Source organism: Mytilus californianus, unplaced genomic scaffold, assembly GCF_021869535.1.
Source record: "Mytilus californianus isolate M0D057914Y unplaced genomic scaffold, xbMytCali1.0.p SCAF_8, whole genome shotgun sequence".
Taxonomy (NCBI): Eukaryota; Metazoa; Mollusca; class Bivalvia; order Mytilida; family Mytilidae; genus Mytilus; species Mytilus californianus.
The window spans coordinates 29,991,692-30,014,493 of NW_026262734.1; the positions used below are offsets into that span (position 1 = coordinate 29,991,692).

The following is a 22,802-nucleotide window of genomic DNA, read 5'->3' on the forward strand; positions in this document are numbered from 1 at the left end:
TTCATGCCAAGAAATCCTCTCTCAAAACTCAGGGGGACCTCCTACGGCACCCATTAGTAGTTAAAGATTTGATTTCATTCAACAAATTAATTTATGACCTGCATGTACGTGTCGCTTAGAACACGGCAATGTACCAAATGGTCAATATTAATCATCCGTGTAATTTGCTCTATGGGATGTTTGCAAAATTTCAACGAAGGCAACTTCTTGGCATGTTATATTATTCTTAAAATTCGCTTGCGTTCTAGTGATTGATTGACGGAAAAGAAATGGAAATCATATTATGAAGGGTACAGATTCAGAAATGAGGGGTATTTCAATTTAAGAGCTACAACCTATTAGTCGAGCTTGCTAGGCTCAAGCTAGCAGCCACTCGCTAGCAGCCACTCCGCTAGCAGCCAGTTTTCAGAAATGTCTATAAACCCAAAAGTTGCATAAGACTCAAATGTTTTTCTATACTATATATAACGCTTTTTAGTTTAACAGTCGAAGACACTATGAATGCGTTTTAGGGGTGGATCCAAGAATGTTGAAGGGGGAAAAGCATACGATTACAAATCGTAGTTTTTGGGCTGTCTAAGCTTTTGTTTTATTTTTTAAAAAATCACACAGTTGAAATGTTTAATCAGAGGTTGAATATAGCATATATTATAATATTAGGTCCAAGATAAGAATGTGTAAGTGATTCGAAAGCAGTATCATCTCATGTGCATGCAATCGTCATAAAGTTGAAATTTGAAATTTACTGAATGTTGAATATAGATCTTGATTTCAAAGCCGACTAGATACATTGAAGTTTATGAATTTTAATAATTTTCCTATTCCATGTTCAACAAACAGGATAGATTTCTTTGAGTTAAATTTGATATAAAATGTTAATTTTGTAAACATTAATTAACCGCTTGCCGCAGGTACACGAACATTAATGTTTAAAAATAATGTCGATTTATAGAAGACTTCGAAGTTCTGGATGATGAATCCACTTTTTTACAAAATAAGTCATACCTTTTTAATGATTTCAAACTCCAATAGTTTTTTTACAGTAAAATGAAACATATTCTAAATCCAACTATACTATAGCACTACCGGTGGTCAGCAAGCGAAATCTTTATGCTACTATACTAAACAGTCTATGAAACTGAGGACAGGGGCACTCAATGTTGTATTGTGTGTTTAATAGTTTGTTTTATATAGATGTCATATCATAATGTTGTTTAAATTGTTAAGTGTTTGTAATTATGCCGTTGGTCCTATATATTGCGTGTAATTTGAGCTAATAAAGTATATTTAAATGAAATAAATAAATTGTCCATATAAGTAGTTCAATGCACGATACCAAAGGTCCATTACACAGTCTGATGTGACTACAGCGACTATATAATGGCTATTGTAATCATAAAGTGATCCTCTCTCCATGCTCTCTGAATTAGTTGCATTATTGGAATATATACATGATATATTTTATGGATACTAAAGCTTTAATTTTTAAAAAATCGTCTTCAAGGTCCAGAATTTAAGATGTTGCTATTGAACATGTTTACAAAAGGTGTTCCTGTCATTAGTGTAATTGTCAGAAAATTATCAGAATGCATGCAGGACTTTGCATCATTTATCAGTTACAGGTGACCTCCTGTTAATATTAAACTAGTGCTGTTGAAAAACCAGTCTGCGTGTATCTGTTCCAGTCTTTTCAAATATTTAGACTCTACACTATTGTTTCGCTATCTATGCCACTTAATATCTCTGACCTGGGACATCATCGGATCATTGATGATTATAGGCCTGTTTTATAATGTGACAGGTCAGAGACTCTGGACAGGTATAACCAAGGATTGTAATAGTAGTTATTGTAGGATACTATCTAGCTACATGAGTAACATATATATATCCTGAATATACCAATTGGTCCTGGTTTAACTGTATACATGAGGCAAGTTTCTTTAGGTATAAAAGATACCTAAAGAAACTTGCCTCATTCCTCTTAAATCAAATTGATATATGATATACGCCACTATCTCCATTTAGATGTTTTAAGGGAATACGATACAGTAGCAGGGGCAGATAATAACGTTTTCAAATCTTTTCGTGTTGTTTTCGCGACGTTGTTAATCAGAACGTTGTAATTTCGAGAAGTTTCTAATAAGAACGATTACATTTCGCGACGTCGAGTTAAATGTAGTCACATTTGCGGAAAATCCACTGACGTCATAATTCCGGTTGCGCGAATTTGAAACAAAGTACCTGCTAAGAAAATCAGCTATATCACGTCATAATTCCGGTTGCGCGAATTTGAAACAAAGTACCTGCTAAGAAAATCGGCCATATCACGAGAAAATTGTTATATTTATTCATTAATAATGAGGTCAACAGTATTAACTTGAAATGTGAAAAAAATCGAACCACATTCATAATTTTGTATGCGTTTTATTTCAAATAGGAAATGAATAAAAGATGTGTAAATAATAATACGTCGATGAGACAGAAATCTAATTACACAAAAAGCCCAATAAGTAATTTAGATATCAACGTACTGTCTTGATCAAAACATAGTATCTTCACCATTTTGCAAACTCTAAATCGTATGGAAAATTTTACAGATAAATTTAACAGAGACTATCAACAAAATGACAAATAGCATGATAAATAAAGCCAACACCCAATACTGTTCCTGACTTTGAATAAGTACACTAAAAAGTTAAACGGCATTTTTAGAATTTAACCCAGTGGAAATTATATGTGTATATGTGTATGAAAAAGAACTGTCAGTTAAAAAGACACAGTTATAAGCCCCGTATTATAGACGGAATGACAGACAGAAGGACGGACGGACATACAGACAGGGGTAAAACAATATGCCCCCCCCCCCCCCCCAACAACGGAATTGGGGGGAGGGGTATAGAAATACCTTGAAGACAAGCTTACGCAACTTATCTATTGATACAGAATAATGCAATGTCATGCTCTAATACCGACTGCTGTACTTCCTATGAAATGTTTAACTACACCGTAATGGACTATATTGAGATAATTACGACATGAATTTGCCCGAAACTGCTCTAAATATTCACTTTTTAAACATGTTCAGAGTAGTTCTAAGCTGACCCGAGTTAATGTGGGTATGGTATTGTGTTCATATAATGCCTATATAGTAGGCCGTTAGTTTTCTTGTTTAAATTGATAACATTTTTATATCGGGGCTTTTTAAAGCTGACTTTACAGTGTGGCTTTTTTTTTTGTTGAAGGCCGTACGGTGACCTTTAATTTCGTTCATCTTTGAACTATGGTTGATAGTTGTTCTCATTGGCAATGATACCAACTGTCCTTATCTTTATAGTATCCCACTTACTTTATAATTGTTTCATATTTTGTCATGTCGGGGCTATTTGAATAATTGAAATTATGCCCAAGTTGTGTTGTCTACATGAGTTGACGGACAAATGTCGGACAGAGATGCAAATTTTTTTTTTATCAGATTTATCTTTTTTGTTTCCGCACCTTTCTTTTCTAAAAGTATTTGATTTTTGTATCCAAGTTTCGTAACAATTCATAAAAGTTTGGCAAATATGTTATGCTATTTTACGAGTAACCAGCTTTGAAATTTTGATGATTAATACATTGTATCATTGTTTTCGAAAAAAAACCTTGGCTATACCAATGAACTTGACAGCCTAATCGTGAACGGCGGGAATGATTTCACGACGTTATTGCGATTAAAACTTATTTCAACGTAGTTTAGCGCCCTATTGGCAACCTATTGGTTTGTCATTACAAAATCAAGGTTTATTGCTTTTATTGAAAAAACAAGCACATGGACCCCCAGTTTTTTCTTTTGCAATCAATCAAATAATGTTTAAAGAACGCTCCGCCAAAATTTTAAGAAAAAATCAACGATCGAACTTTTTCTGCACTTCTGAAAAGACGCAAAAATATTGCTAATTTCTTTATTTCACTAATAGTAATATAAATTCTGAAATAATTGTTTGGTTTAATTTTAAACTTGTTACAGAATGGTCATGCCATGGACCAAGGGAACATTTTACAAAAAACCCGGTTAAGTTATGACTGTTCGTTCAAAAGTATTGTAACTTTCCTTAAAAGTCCTTTTTTGTGAAATTTCAGTGTTTTCGCTCCAAATATGCAAATTTCGAACCAAATTATCTCAAAAAGTAAGTCATGAAGGTATATTTTTCTTTACATATTTCAAAAGTACACATCGAAATTGACCTTGTACCAAAATTTCAAGAAAAAATCAACGAGGAATCTCTACTGTATCGTATGCCCTTAAAGAGGACATTTGACCAAGGATTTACATACCGTATTAAGAATATATAAATCCTTCATTTGACTTATCCGTCCGATTCCGAACTTCCAGAGACATATAATATTATATGTTGAGATTACTATAAATGTGAGTCTCAGGTCCACCACAGTATAGTGCGGAAAATTTTCATCACCGGTAGTATTTTCGATTTTTTACTTTATTGTAGACCGACTGTTGTCCCAAACAAAAGCCAAGAATAAGGAAAAGAGAACAGGAAACCAGTATTTCGAGGAAATATTCTCGATTTTCATGTAGGGGAGAGGTTTGTTAAAACGATTTTTAATAATCATAAAGGTTTAGTTACATTTAGAATATATTTTATTGTATAAATAGACAACGATATGTCAAACTTTAAACCTGAAGTACATACTTTCACAATCCCAGCTCTCTGTTATACACATGTCTGTTAGTTTCACTTTATCATGGTTATCTGCTTTTTGTACTTTTGCTTTGTTCAGATCATATGCATACAAGTGGTGGGGTTATTATTTAGATCAGAGACATATATTTCAACTGTATATGTATTATATGTCTCTGTTTAGATGTTAACACTTTTATTATCATGATTATGTGGAATAAACCTTTAATACTTATGTATATTTAAAAGGAATGGAAACGCAGCCGACTTCAAAGAACATTTTATGGTGCATCTCTGTTTCGGCCGGTGCGTTAATTACACCCCGTCGCTCTAACTGGCTCATTACTTATCTGGCAGCAGTTATTGAACTTAGTCATGTATGTACTTACATTATGCAGTCTGAAAGGAGTACATTAGTTGATATAATCATGAAACCAAAAATAAATGAAATAAAAAAAAAATACAACAATACAACCACTTGCAAAGTTACTTATGAAAAACATTTTATTCTTGTTCTTCATCTTGATATTTCATGAAGGTATACAACAATGAGATGTAATTGGACGTTATACGAGTTTTCAAATAGTTTTCATGCGAAAGAAATGTAATGCAAAACGTGAAAAAAATAACTTTTTAGTTTTGGAATATGACTGGTGTAGAAAAAGTAGTTAATCAGTAACAGATGTAGCATTTTATTTAGATAAAAGAACTTAAATTACAGGTGTTATAATAAACACCTGTATGGGTTATTCCAATTTTACGGTATAATCTTTCACGTATCATTGATAAGCTAATTTGTGTGGTATATATTTAAGATCTCAAAAACGAATCACGTTGAGCACACCTGTTAATTAATGCCAAATTATGCTGTGGTGCAATAAATTTTTTTAATTAGAAACAGTTGAAACTTTTACATATTTGTTTTTTTTTTTAAACACTTGGGAATATTTTGCGACCTCTAGACTATACTGCTCTGCGAGAAAAAAAGGAAGGAACTGTTTTGCTGTCTTATGGTAATTTGCGGCAACGCTTAATTATGGCAAACTGCAATATCAAATAACGATTAACATGATTAAGTATTAAAAGTTGTATATGAAAAAATTTAAATGTATTAAATCGTGTATAAAACGGCCCAGTCAATCTCAAAGTGGAATTCTCTACATTGTTTGCCTGTATTTTCAGACTTCGTCGGTGTGGAACTTGACTGAACAAAATAAGCAAGGGAATTTGAAAAATCATAGAAAATTCGTTTCTATCACCATTTTCATAAAACCAACACCATGTTATAGAAATGATATTAAGCTTTTGAATTGTTTTCACTGCCATGTCTATTTCAATTAGTTATTTAACCCTTACCAGAATATAGTGTGTTGGTGTATTTTTTGAAGCACTACTTAAAATTTTCAGTATGTTTGAAAATAAAATCATTTACAATGTACCAATAACATTTAGCATTCGTAATTTAGACCAAATTGTAGGAAATAAATTGAAAACAACACGTTTAATAATTTCATGCGTCCGAAGCACTTTTCTGGATTTCCCTTCGTCAGGAACGCTCAAAGCAAGGAAAATATTCCTTCTTTAAAATGATATCTCATTTTGTCACTTTGTTCCTTCTACTATTCAACATTTAAAAAAAATCGTATTACACTGCCAGATTGAAAGATACGTTTTGACAGAATAATGAAATTCCAAACAGAAACTTTAGAAAATCGTAGAAAATTCAGAAATTTTACCAGAAACATAAAAAAGAGTTAAAGTTCTAGAATAAGGTTTCAGCTTCATAATGATATCAACTATTTTGTTTTGCCTTTCATGGTTGTCGAGCCTTTAGAAAAAAACAAAACACTGTATTTTTTGTTTTGTTATCCAGATGAAACTCTCGCAAATTTCAAGAACGAGGTCTATTTTAATAAGACTTTTCATAAAAAAATATTGGAAACATATGTCTGAAAAGGCATTAAAATGATACCTAAGGATTACCTTTTACATGGAATAGTAGTTTATACTTGACTTGGTTTTTTTCTCTCCTTTATATCTTCTCAAGAAAGATGACCCAGTGCATTTAGATGACCGATATTTATGACAGGAAATGGACCTCCGTCATGACTCTTTATATTATTTATCATACTTCCGACCGAATCAGACATGGATTATCCCTCCGCGGGAGTCATGATTGATCTCTAGCCGCGTTTCCATTCCTTTTAAATAAACAATTCCTTGATGTACTATTATGTGAAATGATGTGCGAGTTTCTTTTCAATTTTTTGGTTCATCTTTCATGGGGAAACCCACTCTACTCTTAAAATACGTACATTTGACTATCCTACTGTGGAACTATTTCTAGTGAATTTAGCATTCGTGAACTCTATGAAGGTCCGTAATGAGAGCTTCCTCAATTCTGTATTCTTTTTGTCATTTTTCTCTTTTCTTTATGTTGCCTATTATTCTCCATTCTTCATAATTTAACACCCCATTATTCTCTATTCTTTATTTTTTACCTATTTTTCTCTATTCTTTATTTATTTTTTTTTACCTATTTTTCTCTATTCTTTATTTTTTTTTTTTACCTATTTTTCTCTATTCTTTATTTTTTGGCCCATTATTCCATGTATTCTCTATTCTGTAAACCCAATATCATGAATATAGACCCTCATCTATGTATTGTGATTAACTTATTTATTTTGTAGTGAATCTTTATCTATGTACAGTACAGGTAGAGTCTGATTACTCTTACCTGCCAATATGTGCTTAAATGTCCTTTTAACCCCTCTGGATGTCTGTTTTGAAGAATTTAAAAGTTCATAAAAATGAAGATATAACAAGAATCAGGTCAGCAATACTAATTAGTCCCCTACCGACAAAGTCGAAGGGGACTTTAGGTTTGCACTCCGTCCGTCTGTCTGTCCGTTCGTCCGTCTGTCCATCCGTCAGTCCGGCAAAACAGTTGTCCACACTTTTTTTCTTCATGCTTGAAGAGATTAATTTGATATTTGGTTTATTGTTTTATCATGACAAGTTACAGATCAAGTTCAAATTTTGTTCCGGTCTGATGATTTTGTGCAAAGTTATGGTCCTTTGACTTAGAAAATTTACTAAAATAATCAGTTTTCCACACTTTATTTTGTCATTCTTGAAGATATTGATTTGATAATTGGTATATAGTTTTATCATGACAAGTTACAGTTCAAGTTTGAATTTTGTTCCGGTCTGATGATTTTGCGCAGAGTTATGGTCGTTGGACTTAGAAAATTCACTTAAATAATCAGTTTTCAACACTTTTTTTCTTCATGCTTGAAGATGTTGACTTGATATTTGTTATACATGTATATAGTTTACAATTACAAGTTATAGATCAAGTTAGCATTTTGTTCCAATACAATGAATTTTTAACCGGTAGGGGACTACATGTATGTATTGCCATGCAATACTCACAGAATGCTTGTTAATTTCAGAAGTTTTGTACATCCAGCCAAGCTTGGTCTATGTTATCACTCCTAAGAGGGTGCACTGCAGAATTCTATATTGAAGACATTTTTTGGGTTACAGCATATGATTTGAAAACTATATTTTATATTGTTTATGAGAGTTCTAACAAGTCAGGAAAATTATTTGTTTTATAATCTAGAGGAGCAGGGCTTCCAAAATTATTTTGAGCCAGCCGGACATTTTATATATTATCCCGATTTTAATCCCTTAAGACTAAATAAACAAAAGGCAATTATGGTAATCAGTTGCTGAGTTGGCCATCCCAATGATTGATATTTAAAAAAAACGATATTAAACTTTCTTTGATTCAAATTCGAAGTTCTGATGTAAACTGTTAAATTGGCAGTGCATCATCTGAAGTTTGCAACATCAGCGTACTTATATCTGCCTTAGTCTCTTTATTTGTGCAAAATAACGTCAAAAACTTTACTTTCGTTTTAAATCTGAAACCGGATGTTATCTTGACAATGGTAAAACATGGACCAGAGACGGATACGTAAATTCCGCGTACGTTTGCAAAGCATGAATGAGTGTAAGTAGCTCATTCTACGTTATTTCTTCAAGAAAATATTCGAAATAAACGTGAGATAAAGGTATCAATGACAATTTGAGCATTTTTTTAAGAAATTAGGATGCATAATTAAATTTCACACCTGCGCACATGCACATGCGCACACGTGTACTAGTTCAAACAGAGACATGTCTCTGGTTCAAACAACGTGGTTATGACAATTTTTCATTTTCACCTCTTTAATTTTTTCATCAAATCTTATTTGTAAATGTATTTCTGATAATTTAAATCTTTTTGACTAAATTAATTAGATGCAAACCGGTGAAATGTAAGATAATAACTTTGAATAGACCGATCAATGTCCGGTTCAAAATAGTTTACCTGTCACCTGAACAGGTAAATTTCAGCTGTTCAACAACTAATTAGCCTTGATTAAAATGAGAAGGTATTAAAGTAGGGGTTGTTTTGATAGTACTTAATGATCATGTCACTTTTATGACCGGAAATGTGTGGCAGCTAAAGGCAAAATGTTGGGTCAAAAAGATCGCGAATTATGTTAAAATGGCCGTCTCTTAAGAAAGCCTTGAAATCTAAAAAGTAGATGACCGTTTCGTGCTTTGCCCAGCCGGACTTTTACCGGACATTATACAAATGTCCGGAATATATGACCGTTTTGGAAGCCTTGTAGAGGAGATGGCAAAATAAATGTCTACTCAATGGTAAGCAAATCATGGGTAGTTACATTTCTACAACTGTTTGTATAAATATGATTTTCCTTTCTATTTCAGAAATCAGACATAACTATGAGTGATAATCAGGATGAACCTAAAAGAGGAGACAGTGAGGTAGATGCTAAGGTTGGAGATAGTCAGATGGATTCCAAAGGAGGGTTTGTAAATATAATCAAATAATATACTATGTACATATATATTAAATTGTTTAAAATTTCATTTCTTGTACTTTGTGGACAAAACCTAATGAGACTTATCATCAATATTAAACTTATCAAATTTGTAATAACCATGAGTAACAAGACAGGTGGAACATGTACATGAAGAACAGGATTTGCTTACCCTTTAAAAGCACCTGAGATCACCCATGATATTTTGTGGGGTTTGTATTGCTCAGTCTCTCTTTTTTAGTCCCCTACCGACGAAGTCGAAGGGGACTTTAGGTTTGCACTTCGTCCGTCTGTCTGTCTGTCTGTCCATCTGTCAGTCCGACAAATCAGTTTTCCACACTTTTTTCTTTATGCTTGAAGATATTGATTTGATATTTGGTGTATTGTTTTATTATGACAAGTTACATATCAAGTTCCAGTTTTGGTCCGGTCTGATGATTTTGTGCAGAGTTATGGTCCTTGGACTTAGAAAATTCAATTAAATAATCAGTTTTTAACACTTTTTTTCATCATGCTTGAAGATATTGACTTGACATTTGTAATATAGTTTACACCATGACAAGTTATAGATCAAGCTAGCATTTTGTTCTAATACAAAGAATTTTTAACTGGTAGGGGACTATGTATTGCCATGCAATACTCTCAGAATGCTTGTTTTTGTAGTGTTTTGTAGATTGTTGTTTTTCATTTTATTTTTTTGGTCATGATATTGCCTGTTATTAATCGACTTTGCAAATATTTATTTCTTTTGGTATTTTATGCCTATTTGTTGCAAGGCCATATCACAATATTTCAAATATTCTCAACTCACATGAAAATTCTGATCCGAGTTTTATGAGTAATACCACCATTTATTCACCAGTCAAATTGACACACTTAAACAATCAAGAGTACTGGAGCAAAGCCTCGAATATACGGTAAAAAGTGGCATTAATGACTTACTGTTCACACTTAAATGGAAATGGTTATCCTGAATATTCATGAAAAAATTGCCACTGGACATTTAGTAATCAACAATCAATCATTAAATAGAAAAGAGACGTTATGAGCTCATGACAGTTGTCATACATAATCATTAGTGTCAAGTTGCTGTTGTTGGGGATAAAAATCTAAACTTAGAACTTGTGATTCCAAAAATTCATTAAACAAGATCAAGATGAAATTCAAAATAGTACTGGCATCATCAGCTTGCCTTTTGGAAAAAAAACCCAAAACAAACAAATAATGTTGGAAATGTAGTACTTAGTTACCAATTTCAAATCGTAGTAAAACAATCATTCTAATGCAATTACTTTGTATCAATGGTTCTGATTGGATGACAGTAAGCATAAAATTCTCTATCTTTTTGTCTGTAACTAAGGAAGCCGACATTTTGAATTCCGGAATGTATTGTCATGTAATTTCTCCAATAATTTAAGCAAAAAAACTCACATTTTGCACCTAGAAATTTTCTTTTTATCAAATTTTATTACATTCTGAGGCGACCAAGAAGCCAGAAAAGCCTGGTATTTAAGTTTGACGCCGGAGGCATACCTATGATGTCACCTAGTTTAGGGGCCAAAAAGGATAACATCTTTTTTTCCGAATTTTCAATTAATGAACATTTTACACTGAAATAATGACTTAAATTGAATAATGTATTTATTTTCCATTAAAACAGAGATAACTGTATTGTATTTGAAGCTTTGCGGACGTCCATTGGTAGTTTTACTGTCGCAAATATCCGTTTACCTGTCTCCGCTACACGTAGCCAGGTAAACTCAATTTGCGACAGTAAAACTACCAATGGACATCCGCAAAGCTTCAATTACAATACAGTTATCTCTTAATTAATACATATTGTCAATACATGTATTTACTCCAGTATATGTATATACTAAAGTTAATTTTGCATTACAGCTATGACCAAGCTGATGCTGCAGGGTATCCAGAAGACCGTTCTTCTCAAAGGAAACCAACTTCTCAAGATTTGTAAGTCAGATAAACAAAACAAATAGATACCTTAGTTAAGGAGGGAAGAATTGGCATGTACATATAAACATTATATTAACATTTTTCTCTCGAGAAGATCTTATACCGGTAGTTAATACATGTAATATGAATAAAAGGAGGTTATTTTGATCAAATCAGATTTCATACAGAAAACAAAACTTTAATCATATATATATATATATATCAATGTCAATGGTATAATTCCCAAACAAATAAGTATTTAGAGTCGAAGCTACTACAAGAAAGAGGAGAGAGGGAGGGAAAGCTAACATAAAACAACTTGAATATACTAACAACACATCCTATCCAACTTTGTAACAAACGTCACATTAATGGAACAGACCTATCCAAATTCCTCATATACGCTCAACCGAAACTACCCATGCAAAACCATTATCTGGGAAATATACCATGTAGGGGAATCTCCCTTAATGAAATAACGCACCGTCAAGAAATAGATTTACTATCAGTACATATCAGTTTGACGACTATTTCAAGGCCCTGCCAATTTGGTGATTGTTCAGCAACTTTCAGTTTAATAAGCAATTTTCAATGTTAATTTTTTCTGATTAAGTAAGTTTAATAGGAACTACTTGTGATAAGATCAATGATATTTTCTATAAAGTTGTATTACTATTAGTACATTTCAGTTTGACAACTATTTCAAGGCCCTGCTGTCCCATATATACAATGTAGATAATGGTCTAGTGACTTTGAATTAATTATCAATTTTCAATGTTAAGTTTCCTGCTTAAGTTTAAGTTTGATAGGAATTACTTGTGATAGATCAATGATATTTTCTATAAAATTGCATTACTATCAGTACTTATCAGTTTGACAAGTATTTCAAGATCCTGCCCCGAGGTCATGGTCCAGTGACTTTGAATTATTTATCAATTTTCAGTCTTAAATTTTCTGCTAAAGTCAATTTGATAGGTACTTCTAGCTAGTGATAGATCAGTGATATTTTTATAAAGTTACATAACTATCAGTACATATCAGTAGGACGACTATTTCTAGGCACTTCCCCCCGTGGTCCAGTGACTTTGAATTAATGAGTAATTTTTAGTTAAGTTTTCTGCTTAAGTCAGTTTGATAGGAACTACTTGTGATAGATCAATGATTTTTTCTATAAAGTTGCACTACTATTGTACATATCATTTTGAAGACTATTTTGAAGCCTTGCCCCTTAGGTCATGGTGCAGTGATCACTTTAATTTTTTTAGCAATGTTGCTGTACATGAGATTCTCTTTTTTTTCTTTGAATTTTCTACTGACAGGGGAGACATATATCACTATATCAACAGTTTATCTATATAGATACAGTAAATGCTAAGAAAATTTTATGAAATACCTTTGCTTCTTACCTACTACTGTTGAGTGTTGAAAACACATTTATACTTTATTTTGAAGACAAAATTTATATGTAGGAATCTAATCAGCAGTTTAATTTGTAGAAAAACACACGTATCTGTAATCACAGAGATTGCAGATATAAGGGATGAAGAATTTAATTCACAAACCTATAAATCATGTGAAAATGTTGGGAAAGCAGTTATTGTTAGTAATTTTATGGATGGCTATACACCAAAAAATAATAGAGAATTGGCTACCAGGGTGTATGCCAAGGGCGATTGTGAGAAGCTAGAAGGAGCACTAAAAAGGATTGGATTTCAACCTTTGGACAAAGATCAAGACAGTATGGTATACAAAAATCTGACAAAAAGTCAGTTTGTTGCCCTATACAGTAAAGGTAATATGATAGATAGTACCATAAGATAGTAGAATATCAATTCTCTTCAAACTGCATTTTAGCATAGTTTTAATGGCAAAAGATGAATCTTTTCAGGAAATATCATTTAGATTGGGATGGAAAGCACTTCACATTATATTTAATGAATGGTGGTTATATTTTAAGAGTGTCCCTAAGAAAAAAAAATTATAATAAATATTTTGTGATTGTATAGAATGGAAAAGACCTATTGACCCCTCTTGTCCCTATCTTATTAAAATCTGGAACAGTTTTAGCCATAATTCCAGTAAATGTAAAACCAATGTATTATTGCGAACCAAATGAAACTTTTCCACAGAGTCATCTCCTCTTGGTCAAGGTATTTAAGCTTTTGCCTGTTTTATTGTCCTATTGAATAAATACAATAGCTATTGTTCTCTGTGTAGTTTATTCACTAGGACCTTTAAATTTCTTCTAAGAGAAATCCATCACTCATTGATTAATTTACCTGTGTAAAAAATATCTTTTTAATAGATGAAAATACAAGTATCAACTCAAAAAAACTGCATGTGATGTTGTATTTATTCAATATCAATAGTATATTTTCAATCTGTTCAATGTTAACACTGATTCGAACATTGAGAGTTGATTTCTGACAAAATTTTCAACATTGTTCCTATTGAAATTTGTTTTTGTGTGTGTTTGACAAATAAAAACTGGAAAATGACGATGTTTAAATTAAGGCCTTCATAAATGTATTCTATAACTAAACAAAAACAAAATAAATTGCAAATTTCAAGGTCCCAGTGAATAAACTACACAGAGAACAATAGCTATTAGATATAGGAAGATGTGGTATGAGTGCCAATGAGACAACTCTCCATCCAAGTAACAATTTATAAAAGTAAACCATTATAGGTCAAGGTACGGCCTTCAACACGGAGCATTGGCTCACACCGAACAGCATTAAAACAAAACAGACAAAAGTTTATTGCAACCAAATGAACTTTTCCGCAGAGTCATCTATTGTTCAAACTATTTAAACTTTTGTCAGTTCTATTGTCCCATTGAATAAATACAATAGCTATATTAGCATTTACTAATAGTGTTTTGTGAAGAGAAAAGTGTTTAAAAAAAAAATGAAAATATGTGTTTCTGTCTCATTTTAAAGATTAATATACTGTTAATTAAGAAGTTTTTGAGTGCATTTATTATTGTGATTGTTGAAAAATTGACAGAAATGCAACATTAGTTACGGTAATTTCAGGAAATAATGCTTTCAAAATACAAGATTATTTTTTGGAAAATCCTATCCCATCGTAATTTTAGCAATAATAAATCATTGCACAAATTAACATATTTCCTGCACCACAGGACTAAGCCAGTAATTTGTCAATGTTTCAATAAAAGGTTAACTTTTTTAGTCATACAGTGTCATGCATATAAAGTTTCCTGCATTGGGTTTTTGTCTTGCCTTGACTGACTCAAAAAGTAAGACTTTGGTATGCTGTTTGTGATGGCGGTGGTACCGGTCAACAAATAGTAAAAGTTTGTAATTAGGTCAGTTTAAGGGGAACCACTAATAATAAATCAATGATATTTGGTATTCCTTTGTATAAAGATTGGCTCATATTATTTCCATGGAGATTATTTTTCCTCGTCCACTCAGTCATCATGGTCCATTGACTTTAAAACAATTTCATAGTTTAAATGTTAAAGTTAGTGATTGGGTCAGTTTAAAGTTTTACTTTTAAATTAACAAATAGGTGAGACATATCTCTGTGTTAATAGTTTATTATCCTGTTTAATAATAAATTAAATGTATTAGGAAACTAAAAAAAAAATTGGCTAAAGGGAAGATGCTAACTTGTATTCAGTGGCACTAAATCCTTACCACTATATATGTAAGGTGAGAAAATTTTCAAAAAGGAATTACTGTGATTTCATTATTACGACTTTTACAGATTCCATAGATACAGGTGAACAACAAATTACAAATTATCTATAGGGTTGTATGCATACTTCGGTGGCAAAACTACAAAATCAAATACACTTCCCAAGAGTGACTGCTGAATACATGTAATACAGGTTCGACTGTATCCACAAAAATGAAAAATAATATAGTGTCAATATATTACAATCATAATTTTCAATCCACAATAACTTATACCAATGAAAATAAATGAATCCACAGTACCGGGGTATCTTATTTTAATTTTCTATTTACTTTTAGCTGCAAAAGAAACCAACTACAGACCTAAAGGAGGTGAAGGATATACCTGTGTACTGTTTTTTGTCATGTCATATGGGAGATCAGGATTGATAAGGTGTCATGCAGAGCCAGGAGAAAAAGGGGAGCATCCATTTGTAGAACAAAAGCACCTGCAGGAAGCCTTCCAACCACAAAATAATCATTCACTGGCCTTGAAGCCAAAGTTGTTTATTATCCAGGTTTGTATAAGTTTTATGATTATAATCATTAAGATGACAACAGAAAGCTAAAAAATAATATAGTATCGATATTGCATCTCCAAGCTCCTGTACCAATCAATGTACACAAAATATTGATATACCAAGGTACAGCCAATCAGGAATTTTATAAACATAATGTTCATTTAAGATTTGACTTAAAAAAACTGTAAAGTGAAGAAAAAGATACTCCAAAACCAACAATGCACCATACACACTGAAAAGTCTTAAACATGTTTTTCATCCAAATTTTTACATCAATAATACTGTGATACTTGCAATGAAGATTGATTGATTGATTGTTTGTGTTTGATGCCACATTTAACACTCTTGTCATATAGCTTGGATGCCAGTTTTTTATTGGAAGAGGAAGCTGGAGTTTGGTAGAGAACCAATTACATTCGGTAGGAAACCTCTCTATCCTAGTCAATTAAGATTGAAGTCAGCAGCACCTGCCTCGAGCAGGGTTTGAATTCACAACCTCATGCAGTGTTGACAGGCTAGTGATTAATGTAGATGAATTACTTAGAACACTGGGCTACCCAGGCTCTTCTTACAGTGAAGAAAAAGTTTGTTATTTGTCTTCCTTTTATTCAAATGTCAACACAATAAAAAAATCTGTATATATTTGTAACAAATAATTTGTTTCTGGAAAATGCTTGAAATATGAAAACAGCTAAAAGATTGTCACTATTTGATGTTTTTACCTGGTGATATATTCAAGGTCCTTTAATGGTGTTTATCATTCAAATAGGGCTGACAACAAGCATTATTTGACTTCCACTAACTTTTACCATGATGTTATCTTGTTTTTATACGACCGCAAACAAATTTTGTGGTCGTATATTGGTATGACGTTAGCGTCGTCTTCGTTGTCGTCGTCGTTGTCATCTGAAGACACATTGGTTTTCGCACTCTAACTTTAGTTTAAGTGAATGGATCTCTATGAAATTTTACCATAAGGTTCAATACCACAAAAGGAAGGTGGGGATTGATTTTGGGGGTTATGGTACCAACAGTTAAGGAATTAGGGGCCAAAAATAAGCATTTTTGTAACTTCCAGACATAACTTGTGTGTTAGTGTATGGATCTCTCTGACATTGTACCACAAGGTTCCATATCACAAAGGGAAGGCTGGGATTGATTTTGGGGGTAATTGCCTCCAAGTTTTAGGAATTAGGGGCCAAAAAGGGACAAAAAACAAGCAGTTTTCTAGTTTCAGGACAATAACTTGTGTGTAAGTGTATGGATCTTTATGAAATTGTACTACAAGGTTCCATATCACAAAGGGAAAGCTGGAATTGAGTTTGGGGGTAATTGTCCAAAACGTTTAGGAATAAGGGGCCAAAAAGGGGCCAAAAAACAAGCATTTTTCTAGTTTCCAGACAATAACTTGTGTTCAAGTGTATGGATCTCTCTGAAATTGTACTGCAAGGTACCATACCACGAAGGGAAGGCTGGGATTGGGTTTGGGGGTGATGAATCATAAGGGGATTCAAAAAGTTGGGGGGGATTTTTTTTTTCTTTAAAATTTTCCTTTAAATTGGTTATTTCTGATTTATATATAAAAGCAAATAATAATGATATGGTTTGAATAGGTAAATTGAAAAATTTCAAGTTCTTAGACCACATTAATTCTGTGTCAGAAACCTATGCTGTGTCAAATATTTAATTACAATCCAAATTCAGTGCTGTATCAAGCTTGAATGTTGTGTCCATCCTTGCCCCAACTGTTCAGTGTTCGACCTCTGCGTTCGTATCAAGCTGCGCCCCAGCGGAGCATTTTATTTTCTTTGATATCAGACTATTCCTGAAGCAACATCTGAGGCAGATGCAGCAGGTGGTATTGAAGTTACAACCACCAAGAGGATACCAAGAGAGGCAGATTTTTTGACATATGCCTGTGATCAGTATTGTATAAAAGGTGGGTGGTATGTGTAGTTAATGTTTGTGTTTAGGTTTGTTTAAAGGGAACGACTTATAATAAGTCAATGGTATTTGGTATGCAGTTGTATTAGCATTGGCACATCTCATTCCATGGAGATTGTTTAGCCATGTACCTTCAGTCATGATCCATTGACTTTGAATATTTGCATAACTTACATGTTAAAGTATTGCTATTTTAATTTCAACATTTGCATTATCAAAATTACAAAAAGGCGAGACATATCTCTGTGATGACAGTCTTATTACCATTTTGTTTGCATTGTGCCTTATATGATAAAAATCATAATAGATAGATAGAAACTTAAATAAGCAAAATTGATAGAAAGATCTACTAAAATGTCAAATTTTGCCAATATAGTTAGTAGACTGTCACTCTTTATAGGAGTGATTGCCCTTAATTTAAGATTTTTTTTACCCTCTTTTGTGTTATGAGCAAACACTAAAGAAGATAGAGAGAAACCAAATGGACTAAATGATCAGTAATACAAGATCAACAAAACAGAGATTTTTGTCATGAATTCTATCGCCTACAATGTTGGAGAGTGTCATTTGCTGAATATGCATATAGACCAAGGTGAGCGACACAGGCTCTTTAGAGCCTCTAGTTTCTAAATACCTTCACATCTTGAGCTGACTTTTTACTTGTGAGTCTACTATGATGAGTTACAGATCAAGTTTACATATGGTTCCGCTCGGTTGATTTTTGCTGAAATTACAGGCTTTGGACTTTGAACATTTCATGAAAATAGCAGTTATACGGATTTTTTTTCTAAATGCCTCCATATAATGAGCTGATTTTTAGTATGTGAGTCTTCTATAATGAGTTACAGGTAAAATTTACATTTGGTTCCGCTATGCTGATTTTTGCTAAAACAACGGGCTTTGGACTTTGAACATTTTGTGAAAATAACAGTTATATAAACTTTTTTCCTAAACACCTTCACATTATGAGCTGATTTTTAGTATGTGAGTCTACAATGATGAGTTACAGATTGAGTTTATGTTTGGTTCCGCTCCATTGATTTTTGCTGAAATGACAACTTTCTTGAAAATAACAGTTATACAGATTTTCATTCTATAAATGGCTTCAAGTTTTTTTTGCGAGCAGGGCAACTTACGACCTCGGATGACTAGAACCTCAACTAAGTCATAAATATGTTGGGTACCTTTGACTTTGACTTGAAAGGTTTGACTGTATATAAAAATAAGAAGATGTGGTATGAATGACAATGAGACAACTCTACACTAGAGACTAAATAACGTAGAAGTTAGCAACTATAGGTTACTGTACAGCCTTCAACAATGAGTAAAACCCATACCGCATATTAAGCTATAAAAGGCCCAGAAATGAACTGTTTGTTTGCATACATTCATTATTATATCTCCACCAGCTGTTAGTTCTTTGATTTGCACATTAATTTCAGTACTACAAATAGAATAATACATTTTTCTGCATTGACTTCAAAAATATATATATTCAGCCAAATAAGACATGACTTTTAAGATTGATATTCATTTCCTTGAAAAGCCTTCAATGTAATTGTGCTTTAGTTTAAAAAAAGATAGCTGCATATAATATTTGAATAATTATCTATATTGGTATTTTTTAGGTAAGGATGAGAATATCTTTATCAACTCTGTAGTGCATGTTTTAAACAATCTAGCTAAGGAGAAAGAGGAGAGGAAGCCTGCTTTGGAGATTCAGAAAGTTTTAATAAGAATGAACAAGGAGTACAAAGACAATAGATCATACAGAACTTGGAAATTGCCTTGTGTTACATCTTCTCTTACAAAACAGTTGATCCTGTTTTGATTTCAACATAAAGTGAAAAACTTCTAACAATGGAAACAAAACAAAAAAAACTTTTCTCTAGTTTTTAAAAAGAAAAAAACATTGGTGTGTACTTATTTGACCCATTTTCTCTGTTTTTAAAATGAATAACAATTTGTTTAATTATTTTTCACATAATTTAGTTCTAAACAGTAATATGAAGGTTTTATTGAGAAGGTCCAAGGGATATAAATTTAAGTTTATGCCATATCCATAAGGTCCAAGAAATGTGAATGCCATCCATAATAAAAAAAAAAACTTTACTTAGAAACTTTAAAGTGATTAGGACATTAGATTTTTACTTTATCTCATTTTATTTCACTGCTAATGTGGTATTATATTGGTACATGCATCATGCACTATTGAATTTTAAAAGTTGACACATGCTGGTATGCATTTTCTTGAACATTATTGCAGCTCATGAATTAAAGTAAACATTTCTATATAGAGCCAATTGACAAATTATCAACAATTTTTTCTTTGTTTTTTTGTTGTGTAATGATGGTAAGGATTATTAAATTCTTTTGGGTTTCACTAGACTTTCATCTTTTTTGTAAAGACTTGTGTTCCAGAAACATATTTTATTCAAATATGTAAATGACATGTGTTACAGAAATGTAATTTTTATATTTTGTACATGTATGAGATAGGCACAGCTGCAATGGGATTGTCCATCCACCCAATAGTAGTTGATTGTTATATACAGATGTATATATTTTTATACATAATTATTTAACTTGACTTTTCATGGTTTTTATATGAAATATTGATATCAATAATTATTGTTGTCATTAATTGGCATTGTTCATTATCCATTGTAAGCTTTTTCAAGATAGTCAACTTTAAAATTGTTTTAACAATTTAATACATATATAAGTTTCACATGATTTATCCTAAGGATATCTGGATTATAGTTTGTAAATTATTTTGTTTCTATCAACCAACATTGTCATAATGGTTGAAAATATTATGATAAAAGGGTAAAATGAAAATAACAGCCTATACTGTAAATTCAGAAATTATTGTGTGCATTTATTATTTCGATTTTTGAAGAATGGACAAAAATTAGAGATTGACCATTGCAGGTTAGTTTCAGGAAAATCTGCATACAGATATATGTCACCCAGTCGTATTATTCGCAATAATTTCTGAACTTACACATTTATTGCACTCATTATCTTTTTCATAGAATATTTAAAGTTGTCATTAATTGTGTAATTCAATAAGGAAACTTTTTCTGTGTTATTTCATCGAGTTTATTATTCACCGACCATGCCCTCGTGGGTAGTCAAGGTCGTTAAACACCTCCCTAGTAATAGAGTTTATTGAAAAGTAAGAAAAAAATGATATGATTTGTATAGATGTTGATTTATATGTTACTATGATCATAGTGCTTAACTTGAGTAGCTCACTACAGATTTATATTTTATTTTTACTTATGTTTGAAGGTTAAGATTACCTATAAAATTGTGCAGGCATATGATAAACTATATTTAATACATTGATTACATACTAGATAATACAATGGGATAATTATATGGCTATCATTGTTATTGATTTACCAACACATTGTCAGTAGATTGTTTTACCATGATATGTTATTAAATGGAAAACATTCATTGAAAGGACTCATTTCAAGGTGGCAATCTTATCAAATATCTAACATTATCTGCACATTAATAAGTTGTGAAGTCAAGACATAGCTTACTTACATCTGTCATTGGTGTCAGTGTTATTTACATTTAGTATCAGTCTGCGGTTCAAGATTGATAGACATCAATAACTTTGTCAAACCTTAATAAAATTGTTAGAAACTTGTACGAGGGTAGGAATCCTACCTCACATGTGGCGTTTCTTACACACACTATTGGAGACCTAAAAGCTGGCTTCACAGTAAGTTGTCTATGTATAAATCCTAAGAACATTGTTTTTATGCAATAAAATGTTGTGCAAAGATTTTTACCCTATGATAGTTATAACCATAAGTTTTAAATTCACAAACAAATTGCTATGTTTCTCAAACACTTACACACAGGTGTCGGATCAGAAGTGTTCTTGGTCACATTTTCTGTCAATATATCTGAAATAAAAGAGTTATTAAAGGAGTCAGTATTTTTTATGCCCCCGCCGTAGTGGACGGGGCATTAAGTTTTACCTTTGTCGGTCTGTACGTCTGAACATACATTGTACGTCCATCCGTACGTCCCAAAGTTGGTTTCCGTTCTCTAACTTTAGATTGCCTCAACCAAATGTTATGAAACTTATACACAATGCTTATTACTACAAAATACAGATCAAGACTGAATTTTGGTGGCATCACTTTTATTGTTCTAGAGTTATGCCCCTTTACAAATGGAAAAATTGCTGAATTTTTCGTTTCAGTTCTCTAACTTAAGTTTGCCTCTACCAAATGCTATGAAACTAATACAAAATGCTTATTACTACAAAATACAGATCAAGTTTGATTTTGTGGGTGTCACTTTTATTGTTCCAGAGTTATGCCCCTTTACAAATGGAAAAATTGCTGAATTTTTTGTTTCAGTTCTCTAACTTTAGTTTGCCTCAACCAAATGCTATTAAACTTATACACAAAGCTTATTACCACAAAATACAGATCAAGGTTGAATTTTTGTGGTGTCACTTTAACTGTTCTAGAGTTATGCCCCTTTACAAACGGAAAAGTTGCTGAATTTTTGGTTTCCGTTCTCTAACTTAAGTTAGCCTCAACCAAATGTTATGAAACTTATACACAATGCTTATTACTTCAAAATACAGATCAAGTTTGTTTTTTTGGGGTGTCACTCTTACTGTTCTAGAGTTATGCCCCTTTACAAATGGAAAAATTGCTGAAGTTTTCGTTTCCATTCTCTAACTTTAGTTTGCCTCAACCAAATGTTATGAAACTTATACACAATTGTTATTACCACAAAACTCAGATCAAGTACAAATTTGGGTAGCGTCACTATTACCATTTTTCAGTTATGTCCCTTTATAACTTTATATGATAGACAAGCGGGGGCATCATTTATTTAACAAAAACTCAGCATTTACTGATAAATTGACTAAGGTTTTTTGCACTTATATAATAGATATAGTCTGTGGTTGATGTTTTTATCAAACCTTGTGTAAGATTTCACGTGAGCTATTTGCTTCAATTGGCATCCGTCTTCTGTCTTTTAAAAAAAAATCTTCTGCTTTGAAACTGCTGTACCAATATAACCATGCTTTACCTGAATGAACCTTGCATTAAG

The 22,802-nt window shown here is 32.3% G+C and overlaps 1 protein-coding gene across 1 annotated transcript; it reads left to right on the forward strand.

Moving 5' to 3' along the window:
- The first annotated feature begins 4,495 nt into the window (after window positions 1-4,495).
- LOC127710897 (uncharacterized) lies at window positions 4,496-21,656 on the forward strand. The gene is made up of 7 exons (XM_052216866.1): window positions 4,496-4,583; window positions 9,468-9,568; window positions 11,480-11,551; window positions 13,030-13,325; window positions 15,538-15,755; window positions 17,577-17,697; window positions 19,331-21,656. Exons 2-7 carry the CDS (start codon window positions 9,483-9,485, stop codon window positions 19,531-19,533), a joined length of 996 nt encoding a protein of 331 aa, XP_052072826.1. The 5' UTR covers window positions 4,496-4,583; window positions 9,468-9,482; the 3' UTR covers window positions 19,534-21,656.
- Window positions 21,657-22,802: the final 1,146 nt, after the last annotated feature.

Excerpts from the sequence above, each read along its gene's own strand:
- LOC127710897 (XM_052216866.1), top strand. The coding sequence starts at position 9,483 with ATGAGTGATAATCAGGATGAACCTAAAAGAGGAGACAGTGAGGTAGAT. Across the intron at positions 13,326-15,537 it reads TGTTGCCCTATACAGTAAAG|CTGCAAAAGAAACCAACTAC; the intron begins GTAATATGATAG and ends ATTTACTTTTAG. Across the intron at positions 15,756-17,576 it reads CAAAGTTGTTTATTATCCAG|ACTATTCCTGAAGCAACATC; the intron begins GTTTGTATAAGT and ends CTTTGATATCAG.